The 18,892-nt window shown below is 40.6% G+C and overlaps 1 protein-coding gene across 2 annotated transcripts in view; it reads right to left on the bottom strand.

Annotated features, from left to right (window-relative positions):
* LOC114778931 (cadherin-12-like) overlaps positions 1–18,892 on the bottom strand; it is a 114,474-nt gene that overhangs the window by 9,396 nt on the left and 86,186 nt on the right. For both annotated transcript variants that reach the window (XM_028967181.1, XM_028967182.1), the window contains exons 7-9: positions 13,831–14,084; positions 7,929–8,065; positions 1,374–1,495 (exon numbers count right to left, since the gene is read on the bottom strand). In XM_028967181.1, coding sequence (XP_028823014.1) covers positions 1,374–1,495; positions 7,929–8,065; positions 13,831–14,084 — 513 coding nt within the window. The remainder of the gene's footprint in view (positions 1–1,373; positions 1,496–7,928; positions 8,066–13,830; positions 14,085–18,892) is intronic.

The raw sequence follows: 18,892 nt of genomic DNA, 5'->3' as shown, positions 1-18,892 counted from the left end.
CCTCAGAAATATACAGAAATTCATGGAGGGTTAGTATGTCACATGTGTGTGTGTGTTTACTTTCATATTTCAGGCAAAACAACCTTAAGCAATTTAAAAGATAAAAGGATTGTGGCCATGTGTGAGAAGGTCTCCAGTGCCTTGATCATGCTGGTGGGCCGCAATGCTCACGTGCGCTGTGCGTTTGTGGCACGGAAATGTTTCAGAGTTATACTAGCTGAGTGGAGTGTGTGCTCATCATATTTCCCACTTCAAAGTTAGCTGTGCCGGCATGTTCCTCTGCAGGTTTGTGTATTTCAGCGCTTACACTCAGCGATACACTGAGCAGGCTGTCAAAACACCCCAAATGGAACAGTCACAGTGTCATCGAGGATTATGCTGTAATTACCTCCCGCCAATCACACAAAGCTCTTAGACAATCAGGACATATTAGATCCCAGCGTGTCATTGTGGTCATGTCTAACAGTAAACACAAAACCACAGACATGGCTTTTGGCCAAAAAACATGCCAAACCATGGAAAACATCTAATTGTATAATTATTACAAAATAACATCCAAAAATTAGTTTTCTTTCTCACTACATTTAAGTGGTTAGATTTTAGCAAATATAATATAGTAGTTATTGACTGTCACCCACATCCACAATGAAATTGCAGCAAATGTATTCTAAAATTATTTTAAGTTACTGTGATCTAACGACAATATGATTTCCTACTTTCCATTTCTACCTGTTTTACAGTAAGTAATATATGAAACTGGATATTGTAACACAATTTTTAATACATTAGTGTCACAACCTTTAGGCATGACGAGGCAGGTGAACAGATAGGAGGATGACAAGGAAGAAGGACGCAATCGCACAACGTCACGATACAGGCGTTTAATGGTGCAGAACAGGGCAGGGGAGACATCCGAGATGCGGGGAACATGTAACACATCACAGACCCAACGGCAAACAGAAATGGATCCCGGACCGGAGTAACCCCTTCCGGACCAGATCATGACAATTATAGTAATTATATAGATATGTTTGCTTATAAGGATTGAAATTAAAAAGCACCACCTAAGATTAAACCTTTAAATTAATCTGTACTTTCCTCCTTACACTGGCCCCCTTAGCAGCACAGTACAGTAAGTGTGTAATTGACTGTGAAAATGGTTATAACCTAATGCATATCTGACCTGCTCCATATGTTTATCACATTTCTTATGATTCCTGTGGATGCCGCATATGCACACAATTTCAATCATGCTCGGCAAATATGTTCCTCAGATCATTACTTTGCTCTGTATGTTAGGTGTGTATGGAGTGTGTGTGTGTGTGTGTGTGTGTGTGTGTGTGTGTGTGAGTGTGTGTGTGCATGTGACTCACTTGTCCTACTTTGGCACTTTCACAGACGAAGGTCTCATATGGAATGGCGAACTCTGGGGGAAACTCATTTACGTCATTGACATGGATGGTGACGGCCACTCTGCTGGACAACACAGGGTTGTCTGGGAGAAAGACAAAAAAACAAAATCACACCTTAGAATTCACACCCATTAAATCCATTTCTATAAAATGCTTACCAATTATTAGCAATCAAAGCCTGACATCTAGTGGTCAAATCCTGAACACAAATGAATGGCCTCACACTTATACAAACCCACACACACAAAATCGCAATATCTGAGAATCACACTCAGTGGATTAACAGGGTGAATTAAAATAAACACATTTGTCTGGTTTAGCTTTCTAATTGGCAGACTTCTTCTAGTCACTACATCGTCGTGCAAGGAAGTATGGGGAGTAATGCAGGTGCACTTGTAAAAAATAATTTTGAGTAAGAATAAGAGGTCATTTAAACCCACCCTGGTCGGCATAACTCAATGCTAATGCACTGAGCAGCAAAGGCAGGCCAGGTCTGCCACAACACAGTCCTCAAACCACCCGACAGACAGAGGAATGCCAAACACTTCATGCATAAATGGGGGAAAGGCAGTCATTTGTTTAACCATGGCAGATGGACCATGCTATGAGTTCTCTTAATGACTGAGTTGACGACTGGCCTTCAAAATGTAACCCTGTGGCCAGTTGATCCATATTAAATGCAAATGGATACAATTAATGACCGCATTAAAGTGAAACGAACCTACTGTATGTGACAAAATTGAAACACTAACAAAACACCATTTGACACTGTATGTGGTAAATTATTCAAACACTGAGCAGCTGTTAATTAAACACAAATATGCACAAAACAAATATGACAACAAACCTCATACAAATTAATAAAAGGATTGAAAGTGAAAAGTGCTAATTAGTCATGGGTCATTTGTACATGAAACCCTATTATGGGACAAACTAAAGCATCACAACTTTTTTACTGTTCATAAGGCACATCGAGATCCATGGATTTTGTCCATCTGAATGGATTTTGTCAATTAATACATAAAATCGAAACATTTATAAACAAAGTCTTAGACCCCGTCCACATGAGAGCATCTTTTGACACTTTAAAGCAGGTTTTTGGTTACTGAAAAACCTGCATCCACAAGGATTGTTATCTGAAATGTTGTCATCCCTAAGAAAACACAGAAAACAGCCCAAACAATGGTTCCATCGCCCTCCACACCTGTAAGTGGTGCTGTAATTCCTTGGACTTACCAAATGTTCTCACAATTTTTCGTGTCTGATTCTCCTGTGCAATGAATTAAACACCTTGTATTTTAATAAGAAGTGTTATGAAAGGGTTTCTTGAGGTTCAGCAGCTAATGCAGCACAACTACAAACAAGTCATCTGCCATTGTTGTATGTATGACATGTTTGGGGTTATTGGTTGGACGTTGGTCCAAATTATAATTAGCATTTATCCTTTTCTCTATTTCATCTAATGTTTAGTCTACTGTATATACAATGTAGAGGAGTATGAAAAAAATGATGTGCACAATTTTTGCATTGTGCTTGTAACATTTCTTTTAGGTTACTTTACACCCTTCATATTTTCACGAACCCATGTCACTCAGACACACTTCTGTCTTTGACAGTTGATCTAGTCGATTAACTGTATATGACATATCTGTGATGACATTACTATGATACAGTTTACGAGCAAGACTTAATCGAGACATATTTAGAGTATAGTGGGTATAAGACATGAGATGACCAGAAGGACACTGTATGTTTGCATGTGCATGGATGCGTGATTGTGTGTGTATGGAGCAGGGATTTGTACAAATCATGTGATTATCTAAAACATAATGAAAGATCTATAAAGCTTTCCCTCTGGAGACACCTGACACGGCCAGACCTGTGTGTTACATGAACATATAAAAAACACTGACACTGCTGAGAGCGAGAGTGTGTGAGCGAGAGAGAGGGAAAAATCTAATGTGTGCTTAGTTATTATCTTATTAATTATATTTTATCTGATTTCTGTCGAGGGTGGTAGTAGCCTAGTGGGTAACACAATCGCGTATAAACCAGAAGATCCAGGTTCAAATCAAGACATGTAACCCTAAGTTGCTCCAGGGGGACTGTCCCTGTAACTACTGATTGTTAGTCGCTCTGGATAAATGTACATTTAAAAAATTCCAAATTTCTATATTACTTTAAGTTATGCTAGATTGCATGTAAGTATAGAAAATTAGGAGAATCTTTCATGAAAGCATATCCAGCATCCGATCAGACATTTGTTATTACTTCATGAATTAGAGAGAAGTCATATCAGAAGCAGATACTGCATGGGACTGATGCCCTGCGATGAGTGAGTTCCCAATTCCACACACAAAGGATTGGCTCCAGTTTTTTCACTGCCACTGAATGTAAATGTTCAGTGGGTTTTAACAGACCTTTACATTCAACACCCTTAAACTTAGACTGTCTCTACATTCTACTCTTTAGTTTTTTTTACCAATGCACAATGTACCAGTACAAGGGCTGCAGTGTATTTCTTAACCAACCCTCCAGGTGGGGGTGTTCACTCAGAAATATATAACAGTCACTGCAGGAGGGAATTCTTGTCTTTTACTCCTCACAGAATGAGTAGAACTGTTCACGTTGCATGAATCACCTAAAATCTTCCCACAAAAGAGGAAAGTGCACAGCAAACTGTAACACCAGAATTAAACAGTGAATAAAATGGAAATAATGCAAATTCAAGTAATTAATTTCACTGTTAGACAGCAGACACAGCAATGTGAAAAACATTGAACTCTGGACAGAAGCAGACGATGAGGGGAAGATTAGCTAAATACACGTTAATTACACTGCCATAGCAAATCAGTAATACTGTATTTCTATTAAGGCTTGATTAAATAGTGAGCTGAAGTTATGTGTGTTAGGGTCAAGAAGTTAACAACTTCACTTTTCACCCATTTGTTTATTATTTTGCACAGAAGGGTTCAGTTCCGAAGCTCTTATCAATGTTATGGGCATGATTGCAATGTTCTTGTCTGCTGCTTGATGAGTGTCAGGTAGAAATAAGGCAACCTGTACTACATGGAAAAGTCAGACTGTTTTCCTACAGTTTTTAATGCCTTGTCAATATTCTACTGTCATTTATGTATGTATTAAAGTAGCATTCATTAATTATTAGTCTACTTATAGCTAATAATTATTTTTCCTCTCACTGAGTCGAAATACTTATGGCTTTTCATTTAGCAGTTTTAATTCTTTGGCTGAGGAAAGTCATTGATGAAAAATTGTTAGCAGACTTGACCTTAAGAGAAACATGATGGATGTGTGTTGACAATACTGGGCAAATGATGAACAAAATGCTGGCTGTGGCTCAATGGCCACAGCAATAAGAACAATTCTAAGAAAAACGAAAAGCCAGAAAATGGCATATAAGAAGAAAAAAATGCCATTCAGACAAAGAATTGGCCAAGACATGATGACAAGGCATATACTTAGAGTGAAGATGATCATGCCAATCATGGACCAGGAACAGGGAGGTCTGACAAAAGGAATAATTTTTTTTTTTTGGAATATTAAAAAAGGAATGGCTTCTTAACAAAATCTTTGCAAAATTATAACGACATTTAAAACTGCAATCACACACACAGACACACATATACATAGCAGTAAATGGCAAGAAAAAAAACCAAAACGAAACAAAACTTTGTCTTGAGCTCATCCTTTTTCAAAGCTACACTTGAACTGCACTTGAACTCCACTTTAAATGAAGACGGTTCGGCATGGTGTCAGCCTGTTCTGTGCCCTGGTTGATTACGCCTCCATGTCTCTCTTCTCCTTCTTTCCTCGTTCTCTCCCTGTCTCACTCGCTCTTTGATATGTGTCTCCGTAGACCAGGAGCCTTCTCCCTTTTTCTGCATGACTGTGATGTCTGGTAAAGACATTAGATCCGCCCGGCGGTCCATCACTTCATGTCACACAGAAAGTGATGACAAAAAAAAAAAAAAAAAACTCCATTCTCAATGCACAAAGTTTTATTAATCCTTTCCTTTTCTTTGTATAAAACCAACTGTCAGTCCAGTTTGGCTTTGTAATGCATGTCCCTGCAGAAGGGATGCTGAAAGAAGAATGCCTGCTTTTGTTCTGCAGACAGTCTGATGCCAAGATTTATTTAATCAAAGTCACTTAATAAGCACACGCTCTCACGCCTAAATTGCAATGCAGTGCAATTCGGCTGACGTCCACATAACGAGTGTTAATTATTTGTTGTTAGCGTCTGGCGCACAACAGGGGAACCCGAACTGAGTGGTGTACACAAAGAGTTCAAGACTGCTTTGTTGACATTTCTGAACCCGCCGCAGATCTAATTTTATGCATTATTAATGCATGCTCACTTTTTTGTGGCTCTCAGGCTCTCAAAGTGCATTTAAGGTGCTGCTGTCACGGTCAAGTGCTTTATTAAGACAAACTCAAACCATTTTGAGTTGGACTGTCATCACGTTGTCACACTGTCCCAGTCATGATTGACAGTGATGGAACACAAACAAACTTTAAACTTAAAAATCTAAAGGTCTAAAAGATGAGTGAGTGAAAACAGTCAACATTCATATATCTCCCTATAACCTTTTTTGTGCTATAGGGGCCTAGAAGGAAGGAAGCGGACCCGTAATCAGAAGGTTTCCGGTTCAAATTCCCAAACCACCAAGGTGCCACTGAGGTGCCACTGAGCAAAGCACCGTCCCCACACACTGCTCCCCGGGCACCTGTCATGGCTGCCCACTGCTCACCAAGGGAGATGGTTAAAAGCAGAGGACACATTTTGTTGTGTCACCGTGTGCTGTGCTGCAGTGTTTCACAATCTTTTCACTAGTGTGTATTTTTTTCTATGTGAATGCTAAATTATAAAAGATTACTTATAATCATGTATATATATTCTAATGAATAAGCTTGTAAACAATACATGATCATATGCTTTTTAGATGAAATTTAAAATGCTTAACAGAATCCAAAATTTGTATATTACACCAACTAATAACTACAAAAATACTGATATCCTCAAAAGATGGGTTTAGAAAGAAAGTTTTGGAATAACTAATTTAGTTCTATTTATACACAATGTTCATGTCTTCCCAATGGCATCATTTATAACACCAGTATTACAGAGAATCCTGTAATTCAGAGAATACAACATGAAGGGTCCGAGTGCAAAAATAAAATAAAACATGAGTGGCTTCAGATGGACATTGTTTTAACTAAAAGCTGAACATTTCTAAAATGTAAAAAAAAAAAGAATTGGCATCATATTGCGCTATGTACTGTGCATGACAGCACTTACATTACTTTTACTAGTAGAAAAAGGACCAAAAGTTACATTAAAATTGTTACATTAAATGCATATAGCAATAAAATACCCTCTAATTCACCATCCATCATGCCTGAATCAAAATCTGTGACTTATGGGTCCCATCCCAGGACATGGAACAAAGGGCAAAGAATCAACCATTCACTCACTTCATGCATTCACACCTACAGCCAATTAAGAGTCACCAATCCATCTAGTGTTCATGCCTTTGGGTTGTGGAGCGGAAACTGGAGAACTTGGAGGACACACACGCTTACTTGGGGAAAGCACACAAAAGACCATGGCTTACACCAAATCAACACATAAATAAATAAATAAATACTTAAGCTGTTAATGTTCTCCCTCGCACACAATCTTCTTCCTTCACCACAAATTAGAGCTTGCTGATTTACCATTAGCATCCCCAGCGTAACCTTGGGAGACAGTGAGTAATACTCATCTCCTTGCTGATAAAAGCTCAACTTATAACGACCCCTATTTCCCATTCCTGCCTAATGAATGTGGGCCTTGCCGTGCATAATTTTGATTGAGCGTTTTACAGCTCCGGAGATAATGACTTTGATGACTTCTTAGTGAGCTTGATAGCTTGATGGCCGCGGACTTGCTTATTTATCTTGGAATTCAACCAGATTTTTCCCGCCTTCTTCCAAACATGAACACAATTAGCTTGATGATGCCTGAAATTAATGGCTCACCGCATCTCAAACTGGTAATGCATCCTGCGCATCTTGGTAGAATGCACAGAAAGCCGATTGCTGGTCTTGTTAAGGGGAATAAAAATTTTTGGCAGAGCCACAGAAATCTGGAGGTTCAATCAAAGAGATGGCGTTGGATGGATTGGTACAGCCACTGATCGGTACAGGACAGTTCTGAGTGCTTTTGACCAAAAATAAATAAATATAAAACATCAACAGAAAATCAGGAGCTTTCACACCCCAATTCCACTGGAGCTTTAAAAAAAAAAAAAAAAGAACCCCTTAAAAATTGATACTCGCCAACAGTCAAACACAGCTCGGAAAGTGCCAAGGGCAACCGTACAATAGAAGAGCACATTTCATTTTCTGCCAGTAGAGTTCTTTTCTGAACACAAATTGAGTTTTAAATTTTATTTTTTTATTTATTTTTTTTGCTGCAGATGTTGACTTCACTAGACTGGCTGCCATACTTACTAATTTTCGTTGCCACAATGGAGATGTTGTGCTGGGCAATGCTCTCTCGGTCCAGAAGCTCATTGGTAGAGATGGTGCCCTCCACAGGATCGATGTCAAAAAAGCTGTCCAGGTCCCTCTTCCAGTCGATGGAGTACCTGTCATGAAGCCAGAAGTCAGGGTCGTGGTTAGAATGAGTCCACAAAGTCACCGGCAGGAATAAGATAACAAGACTGCTTAACTCAGTAGATGCAGAGTTCTCACAATTACTCCTGTTAATGGCTTCATTACAAAAATTGGCCATTAAAAATTGTCTGTGCTTTCCATAAAGATGCCTAATTGTAAGGATATTAAAGAATAAGAACACATATTATAACAAATTCTGCTTTTACCCAGATCATTTTGACCATGATGTTCATATGAAATTTATTTGAAATGCAATAGATTATTTGCAATGCTCTGTAGGCATTTAATGGACTTGTTAAAAAAAAAATGAAAAAAAAGAACTAAATTGTCAGGATTAACTGCTGCTGGGCTCATCACCGGTGGCCAATCCTGACAGCGCTTAAAAGTCAGACATTTCCGCCCCTTCGGGAGGAACGGCATTGAACTCATTCTGAACTTGAATTCCCCGAGTGAATGTTTTTGAGTTCTGGCAATCGCCACACGCCTGCGGGTTAGTTTATGTTCTTTAATTAAGTTAAATTGTTTTCGGCCACCGCGCCATTCTTTGTTTGTGCTTATTGTTTGTTTTATAATAAAACCCCATTCCCAGCATGTCAGACCTCTGCGCTTCCTTCCCCCGTAAGTCCGTAGTCATGACAGAATGCCGTCTCTCCCGACAAAAGCACAGAGGAAAGAAACAGAGGAGAAGAAGCGCCGCGAAGGACGTAGCCCGGCGCGATAAACGCGGACGGCAGGGGAGAGACGCGCCGCCCGTTCTGGTGGAGCGTTTTCTCCCCGAGAAGCCGTGGTACGCGGCGCCGCGTGATGACGTCACCCCCGGGAAACTCCGCGAAACCCGGAAGTGACAACGTCGGCGGGTGAGTGGCCGGAGCGAAGACGGTGGCGTCGGCAGCAGCGAGGAAGTGACGTGGGCAGCGAGCGCAGAGGATGCGACCCCCACGATCTTCGCCATGTTGAGCCAAGAACTCTGCGCTCTGCTGGCAAGGCTCCCTGTGGACTGGGACGACACGGACGACGATGACGACGACGTTGGGCTCCGCATGACTTCCGGGGGTATGAGGAAGACTAGGGAGACACGGATGACGACGACGAAAGTGACGAAGACAGTGTGCCCATCCCAGATCGTCACAAGGTCCGTGGAGACCCATGTCCCTCCTAGCAGTGTGGGGACAGTTGGTGGAAGAGGGCGACGGGAGGTCGCCAGCCAGCAACTGCGCTGCCGGGACTGCCTTGCGGGGAGTACGTCTTCCCTGCTCCGGTCGCTGACCCGCCTTCCCTCTGCCCGGACGTTCCCCAGCTGAACGGCAGCGCAGCACCAGCGCCCCCGCATGCTGGAGAAGACGTCCACCCGCCTCCACGCCACACACCCACCACCATCTCCAGCGACGTGCCCAGCATCCTTTTGGGACAGCCCAATGGCCCCGGGATCCTTCAGTGGGGCAGCAGACACTGATGAGATCACCACCATCCTCGCGTGTCTGTCTGGGTCAGCATGGGGCTGGAGCGCAGCCCTCTGGCAGCAGGGAGAGACAGACGGAAGGAGTTTTCGGGACTTCCTGCCGAGACTGAGGGCAGAGTTTGATCGGCCTGAGCCAGGGATCGAACTCTGCCCTTCCACCACATCCAGCACCAGTCAAGATCCAGGGCAAGAAGACTCAGCACTGGCGGGTGACGAGCAGGTCACGCCTCCCGAGATCCTGGCTGTGCCCCCTGAGGAGAGCCCAGAGAGGGAGCCAGACGACCCTCTCTTTTGTCTGTCTCTGTCTGTGTGTGCGTATGTCGCCCCCACTTCCCCTCTTTGTGTCCACCAGATGGCGACCCAGCAGCGGAGCCGACCCCCGGGGAGGGAGCCAGCCCGAGGGACCGGGTCCTCCAAAGGGAGGATACAGCAGGGCAGGAGCCCTGTGGTTGGCGCCCTCCACCCCGCCACCTCCACTGATGGCACTGCTGGGGCTCCGAGGACGTAGCCCTTGGAGGGGGGGCTCTGTCAGGATTGACTGCAACTGTGCTTATCACCGGTGGCCAATCCTGACCACGCATAAAGGCCTGACATTTCCACCCCTTCGGAAGGGACGGCATTTTCGCGAACGTTAGTGCATGGTTGTGTATTTGTGTTTTTTCAGTTCTGGCAATCGCCACACGCCTGCGGGTTTGTTTTAGTTGATTTCTCTTTATTTCCCATTCTTGGCCACCGCGCCATTCTTTATTTGTGTTTATTGTTTGTTTAAATAATAAAACCCCCTTCCCAGAATGTCACACCTCTGCGCTTCCTTCCCCCGTAAGTCCGTAGTCGTGACATAAATGAATGAACGGCAACAATAAAATCTAAGTACTATGCCTAGGATCCTGAATTTAATGAATTGCATAATGTTCATGAATTATGAAGAATCATGTGAACAGCCTCTTACATTTACACAGTGAGATGTATGCAAATGTGAAAATCTCTTTCTCTCTCTCTGTTTCTGTGTTCTGCGTGCTAAGTTTATATTCAGGGATGGTGAACTTTTCTACTGGATAATAATGTATGTCTGCACTAGGCTGGAAGGGGAATGGATTGCACATCAACATGCATGTCTGAAGGTTGCGAGAGCTCGGCATTACAAAGAGAGCATTTTCCTCTGGCTTGTGTGATGAACTTCGAGGAGGGGAGTTCGTCATGAATATGGATGAGACGACGCAGGAGCTGAGAGTCTAATCTGATCCTAATCACTGCTGATGGATGTGTACTTTGCACAGTTGTTGCCAGATATTCACACTCGTCTCATCACTTTTATTAAAGCTGAAAAACCTTCAGAGCAGTGGAATAAGCATCTTACATTTTATATTGCAATTAATCTTTCGCAGTAATGAGCATTCTCTATGAATGATTTCCACAAGCGCATCCACAGCTCTTAAGCCCAAATAGGTACCTTGCATGAAAATAAAACTGATTATCATCTTTGTTCACTGCTGAGGCAAACACAAATCTATGTTAGGTGATTGGTTTATTTAGTAAAAATTTTATTTTAGTCTTTTTGAAAGATATTTTGCTTAATTATGAGAAACTTTTATAAGGTTTTAGAGACACTAAGTTGGTGAAAAAATTGTTTTCAGAATTGTTTTGTTCAAAATGATGAAAATAGAAATTAATACTTTAACAGATATTTATGAAAATTAATTCAAATAATTTTTTTGATCGTTAGTCCTTAAGTATTGCGTTGTGTGGCATATTTTTTCATTCTTAACAACATTACTTTTTAAAAATAATAGTATAATGAAATTACTTCCAGCTTTATATTCCATGTGTTTTTTTCTTTAAGTAAATAAAATACTCTCAACACTTTCATCAGCAGTTTCTGGCTTGGTCAAGAAACGTCTCTGAGCGCATTAGAAAGAAGAAGAAAGAAAGAAGAAATGAATAATGTTAAAATTATATTAATATTAATATTCAAAATATTAATGTGAATATTGTAAAAAATTAATTTCTCTCTCGATCTTTAAAAAAACAGTTCAGCCATGATTCACTACAACACTTGATCTTTATTTAAGTGCGAACATCAATGTTTATGTTTTTTTTAGTCAAATTTGGGGATTTGAGAATTCACGGCCGACTTATTTCACAGTCTGCATCTAATGAACGCGATTAACGAGAAATCATCATTTGAAATGCAAACACTGCGTCTTGAATAAAGAAGAACTTCTTGTATTTCACTTCATTAACCATGTAGTCTGCAAGATAAACAGACTAACAAGCAACATGTGCCTCCTAATTGGAGATAGCTGGCCAGAAACAAAATGAACAATATTCAACAGCTCAAATAAAGCGCACAAGGGGCATCTTTACAACATATTAGACATTTACCTAGGGATTTCACTGGCTGGATTTCATTGTGTCAGTCCAGCTTTAAAAATCCCAGTTATGGTTTCTGTAACTTGTAAATCAGCAGTGCTATGGGCTGGAATAAAAAGACACTTTTTGTTACATCTAAGAACAGCTTTTTGCTTTACAGATTTGTAGTCTATTGCATCATACACCTAGTAACAATGCTTGCACACACACTCACACACATAATGTGTGTGTTATTTTAGTTGAAGGAACTAGGCCAAAACCTGAATGCAAATAAGACCATTTTATCATGATCCCTGCTCCTGTTATCTTCACAGATATGCGTGAAAACAACTGCATTTAGAAGTAGAAGACAAACCACTGATTACAGTTTGTCACCGTTAATTTTAATGCTGTTTTATGAATATACATTTGAAAGTAGAATTAAAAGGCTCATTTCTAAGTATTACATTCTGAACTCTGAGCTCAAGCCTTATGCATATGGATATGTACCACAGAAAATATGGGCAGAGGAAAAGAGAAAAAAAAAGTGTGCAAATTGGTATGAAATATTTATGATATTTGAAAAAAAATCCTACTAAAAGACAAATGGAAGTATGGTTCACAAGGTGTGTAAAAACATCCCATTAGCTGTTTGCCATACCGTTCATTTTCTCTCTGCTCTAGATGCCTTCGTATTTGCAGCCCACTCACGATCCCGAAGATTACTCTTAACATGACATGAAGTTCATCAAAAGCATGACCTCCTCAGATTAGAAAGAAGTCAGTGTTGTGTAAAGAGAGCGGACAGTGTTTCAGGAAGCATCTCCTCAGTGTGTGCCTGTTACAAAGCGCAAAAGTGATGTTCGCTAAGTCTGTAAAAGCTTTGTTCTTCACGCTTGGAGGCCTATTTGGGGCTATTGTTTAGAGAACAGAGTCTCCCAAGAACAATGCCAACTGTAGGATCCTTAAATATTTAATGGTAAAAGACAAAGCAAAACCACAACAACACAAAGACTTGCCTTTTATTCCTGACAAAGCCTTTCCAACGTCCATTTCATTGTCTTTTATTGAATGAAATATTCATTTTAAAAGTAAGAACTCTTAGAATAGATAGTCTCTTTCAAAGTAATGGGCTCTGGGGAGTGGAGCATCTATATAAACCATTGCAACAAAACTTCAAAAGCAGCTTTTTTTTAATACAAGCCTCTAATAATAGTATCAGTTAAAAGGCTGCAAATAAATGTTTCAACAATTTACTTCTTTGTCTCTCACACGTAAGGCATACCGTGGATTTTCCCAGAGTGCTCCAGGTTTATTGTTCGGTGAGCATCGTTCCCTTCCTATGGTCCCTTGGGTGTGTGTAACACGCAAAGGAACTGAAAGGCACCATCAATAGCAGAATCACAATCCGCCAGTTGCACTAGGGTGTCAGGTGGTGTCTGTTGCAGATGGAGCTGCACAGTTACACAAAATACCATTTTTATTAATAAAATGGTAACTATGAAGCACAGTAATTATCCCAAATAAAACTGAGAAGTGTTTGGGTGGGAAACTATCAATTGCAGTTGTTACATCAATACAATGGGAGTAAAGCAGCTGCCACAGTCACACAAAGGGAGGTGTTTGATTTTTAAATAGTGCCAGGGTAATGTAATACTGAAGTTCATTCATGAGTTAGGGAGATGTTGAAAATATCAGTTTGTCCTAATCTTTCATGATATATGCTAATGATATGAGCTACAACTGGCCAACGTTTGTATTACAAACCTACTATGTGCACATTCCTATGCATTCAGCTTGTCTGTTGAGACATCTAGTGGTGCTTCCAAGAGTTTATTTCTCTGAAAATGTCTGATACCTTTCCTGATTGTAGGTTCATGAAACATAAATAGATCTCAAGCCTTAAAAAAAGTCAAAAGTCAAGTTTACCTGACCGGGCTGCTACCCACATCCAGGTCCTGTGCTGTTACTGATCCAATGATTAGCCCAACTGGTGTGTCCTCATCCACATCCATGCTGTAGGAAGACTGGCTGAACACTGGAGGCTCGTCCACATCCAACACGTAGATCTTCACCATTGCCATGTCCTTAAATGGACCAAAGTTGTGAAAGCGTGGGTCCAGGTGCGTGTTGGAGGCTTCCACCTTAAATGTGTAAGTCTTTTTCATCTCATAGTCCAAAGGCTGAGGGCAAAGAGATGGAGAGATGGGTATTGAGCACCACATTTTAAATTTTACAGCATTTATCAGACACCCTCATCCAGAGCGACTTACAATCAGTAGTTACAGGGACAGTCCCCCCCTGGAGCAACTTAGGGTTAAGTGTCTTGCTCAGGGACACAATGGTAGTAAGGGGGATTTGAACCTGGGCTTCTGGTTCATAGGCGAGTGTGTTATCCACTAGGCTACTACCACCCCCATGTAGTGGGGAAAAGCATAGTGGGGAAAAGCATAGCACCATGTGATCATCAGAGGAACAAGTCATTTTCCATAACATGCAAAACATTACTTTGTAGAGAAGTGGGGAATGAGTGTAGTTTGTTATAATTACCAAAATATGAAATTAATCAGAACCTGACTTTTGAGTAGCATTGTGTTGCTTGAATGTTTAAAGCGCCATTTTGGTGCCATTATGTTCCTCAAGGTTAAGCTTGTATAAAACTCATCTGCTGGGCAGCTCAAGCATCCTCTTGTACTTTACTCAGTGTAAGACTATTTGTGCACCTTCCATAGAGACAGATTATTTAATAACTCTCAACATTCTCAATAAAACGCAAAGTGCTGAGCATTAACGATTCAAATATTGTATGCGCCTGTGTCAAATCAAAAAAGGATTAATAGCCCGTTAACTGTTTCAGATAACGGGATAATGTTGTTGCTACATTTCTAAGGAACACATAAATAATGGATATTTTTATTGTATTAATTTTATATGTATAACAATTAGCCTGAAAAAGAGAAACACAACTGATGATTTTTGGACAACAGCATTGTGTAGAAGTTCATCTCTCTATTGTTCAAACAGAGTGAAGACTCTCTGTTTGTGTGTGAGTGTGTGGGCGGGTAGGTGGGTGACCCTATTCTGTTAACTGGCCCTTCTCAAAAACAATGAACAATCACCCTACAGTCATCCATGTGACCTTTGGGTTCTTGCAAGTGGAGCAGCAGCCAAACCGATAACCTATCGCCATTTCCTCTAATTGCGTGCTTGCGGTTGGAGGGTTAACGAAATAACCCATACTTCTCTCTCCGTGTTTTCACTGTAAATAGCCCTCTTCAGTAATCGGACTCTCACCAATCAAATATAAACACAAAAACCTGTCATCACTGTTGGTGGATTTATTCAAAGTGGATTTATTCAAAATGATGGCAAGATGGGCCTCTTTTGAGAAATTGCAATGGTCACAAATGCATCTCATTTTCGACTGACCTGAATTTCATGCGTACCTTTCAAAGACACAGAACTCATTCCTTGATCTGTACAATGAGACTGTGGATAGTTAATTTCACATCACATAGGATTTAATTGCTGAGGTGTAGCGAGACATTTACTAGGAAAAATGTACTTTTTCCTTCATGTCTGGACTATGCTTTCCAGTCATAAGCGCAGGGAAGTTGTGTTTGATGTGAAAGGTAACCTCAGAAGATATGGATTACCGAACTACAGTGCTTTCGCTCAGGAACCATCTAACCAGCACTGAATCTAAGTTTGCCTCATAGGGATCCTCCACCGGAAATTTCCTACACAAAACACCCATCCTTTATTTCTCTCACACACACACACACACACACACACACACACACACACATCTAGACAGAACATATACAGAACAGAGACATTGCAACAGGAATCGGGGGAGATGTGAGACAGAGACACACATACACTCATCTGACAAAGGTAGCTCAAGGCCGACCGCTTTTCTCATTTATCTATCAGCTTACATAGCAAACATATCTTTACTGAATTTACATTATAGATATTCTTATTTCAGTTTATGGGTGTTTAACTGCTGAACTGCCACCCATGTTGGAGTGCTTTACTCTTATTCTGTGCATAGACATTTTTATTGAAGGTCATTTTCAAGGTCAGCTTTAACAGCTTTACAGAACCCTGTTGCAGTACTTCGTTGAAACAAACAAACAAAAAAAATACAGTAGAGGCAAGAAATTGTGTATCTGTGTGTGAAAGTTGCGTTCTTCTATATACAGTACCAGTCAAATGATTGGATGCACCTACTAATTTTTATGTCTTGCATGTTTTGCATTATAGACACAAGACAAAAGTAAGGTTATTCCAACAGTCCTGTAGGTTTCTGCTGAACATTTTTCTTATCATTCACTCATTTTAATGAGCAGCTCATGAAGCAGCTTTTGATGATGACAATAGTAAACAAGGCAGCCATGAATGTAAAAAGAGGTGACTCTGAAAAAAAAAAGATTCAAACATACTTTCTCCTGATACAACAAATACTAAATAGGTTTCTGGCATTGGATTCTTCAAAATGGCCTTCATCACCATAACCACCACGGAGTAGTTGAGTAGCGTAGCGTATGCGCAATACATATGAAAGAAAACATGCCTGTTTATGTACAACAACTTTTTAAAATTGACCTACTATTGTCTGACCTACTCAAACCAAAGTGCAATTTGTGTATAAACATTTGTTGGTTAACTATTTTGGATGATCAACTCTTAACAAGTTTAAGTGCTTCTAATAAAATTGTCGGTAATTGCATGCATGCGTAGGTGCACATGAATTGGGACTGTAGCGTTATGTGTATTCATACAGAACCATCATGGTACAGAATACACAATTACTGTCAACGTATGAGTTTCATGTGGAAATTTCACACTGTAGCCACAGGCTAAACAGCAGGAGTAAAGATGATCTTCATTGCATTCCCACAGAGATAGTACTGTAACACTGCGGTAAGGGTGGCAGAAGCATGCAACGCATGTTCCTTGTATTTAAGAATGACTGTGTAATTGAAACGCCCTGCGGCGCCCTGCTTGTCAAATCAATTCAGAGCTCAGTTTGCTTCCATATGCAAGGAGCTCAAATATCAGCCATAATTAAAGTACTTATCATCATAAAGCAAGTTCAAAAAGTTGTACTTCCTGTGTGTCACGTGGTCCACAGGCTAATTGCAATTGCAGAAATGGCTTGTTTTAATAATAACCTCAATATGTGTGTTTAAATGTTTAACAATTCTTTTTATATTTTCTCAAGTTAATATTTTTAGACAATATTTCTGCCGAACAGTTTTGTGTATCCTAATGAATATTTCATATTGCTTGTTATTTATTACAGATTATATATTGATTTTACTTTTTTTATTAGCAGACTGCAGCGATATTGTCAACATGATTTGTTTCTTGTATCCCTGCTGGACTGAAAAGAATGATGTATGAATGGTGATTTTTTGCATGCATTTTTTCTTGAAGGTCTATGTCCATTGTTTTCTGTGTGCAATGGCCATATTCCGGCCCTCTCTGTCCATTTGCGTGAGGGCTGAGATTAAATGTCAGGCAGATGTGGTTCAACGGGAATAATGTCAAGAGCTTCATTGCCCTTTTAGCACATGTAGCCTCTGTTATTCCAACCATATTGCTCTGGTATCTGTGTTTAATGACTTCCATGACGAGGTAGGGATTTGGTTTGGGATCTCAGAGGTAAACGCATCCCACTAAAATTACAGCACGATGAAAGGGTAACGTATACTCATACGTATACTCTGCAAAACCTGTTACAACCAGACACTGTTGAAGTCATCCAATCAGAAATGTTCATGGAATCTGCAAATAAATATGCATACTGCAGCAAGCAGTGGCCCCAGAGAGATGAGAAAGCCTGCCAAGTGGTATTTTCACTTCCAACCTACAATGGAGCTCTGTGTTAGGGCCTCATTATGAAAGGTTCAATACAATCAGTGGTATTGAGGACTAGGTGCTCAAAGGTAAATAGATTTCAGTATTGCTTAGCGAGAGACATCTGAAGCTTGACAGAGAACTCAGAATCAATGTTTGCATTAACTGATAAAAAAAAAAAAAAGTGAAGGTCAACTCGCCCAGACCCACATCTTTGTGAAATATGTCCTGTCCATGTGATAATTTGGAAAAGACCTGGAACTAAAGACACACACACACACAAAAAGTGTCTTCAATTCCCTGAATTACCACTAGGCTCCATGTTTAATGTATCAGTGCCACAGTTTACTGAGATCACTGTTAGTGTGGAATAGTTGTCTTGTAGCTGAGGGCTTTATAAAGTATATTAGACTACATTGCAATTAGTAAGTCCAACGTGCTGCCAAATATTTTAGCTCTGCATGTACGAAAGGTAGTTAGTAGCCACTTGATCCGGTCCGGCAGGGGTTACTCCGGATACGGAGATCGGACCGGAGTTTCATGTCCGTCCTGTGTAATGTTCCCTGATTGCTATCACCCATCATTGTATAGAACTATCCTGTTCGTGTCTGTTAGCGGTCGGGACATGTGTCCTCCTTCCTCGCCATGTCCAGCCAGCGTGACACCACTGTTTTTGTGAACAGAAATACTCCTATTAACTGTGCGTGTCAGGAAAACAAATCCAGTGTCATAAATCCCCCACGTCCTATTTATTTATTCAATGGCAGCTCTATTTGATGCTATATTAATATAAGGATGAGTAAGGTAGGCATTGTAAATCAATGAGCAATTCTATTGAAAAGGTCATACAACCTTAAATGTGGTTCTTCTATGCAGGGGGCAAAACAGTCACTTCCTCACCTCGTCAGCATCACCGCATGACACACTTCAGAATCAGGCCTGGGCGGCTGCGGGCTTTGATATGGTAATGCACTCTCGCTCCGCACCACATCTACCCCAGACCGAGAGTCTACCAGTTCACACCAAAGCATGCATCACCTTCACAAGGGATTCACTAGCTTCCCACTGGAACGGTGTGTGTGTGTGTGTGTGTGTGTGTGTGTGTGTATGTGTGTGTGAGATG

The sequence above is a fragment of the Denticeps clupeoides genome, chromosome 2 (assembly GCF_900700375.1).
Source record: "Denticeps clupeoides chromosome 2, fDenClu1.1, whole genome shotgun sequence".
In the NCBI taxonomy this organism is placed as follows: domain Eukaryota; kingdom Metazoa; phylum Chordata; class Actinopteri; order Clupeiformes; family Denticipitidae; genus Denticeps; species Denticeps clupeoides.
This window is presented reverse-complemented; position numbering and strand designations above follow the sequence as displayed.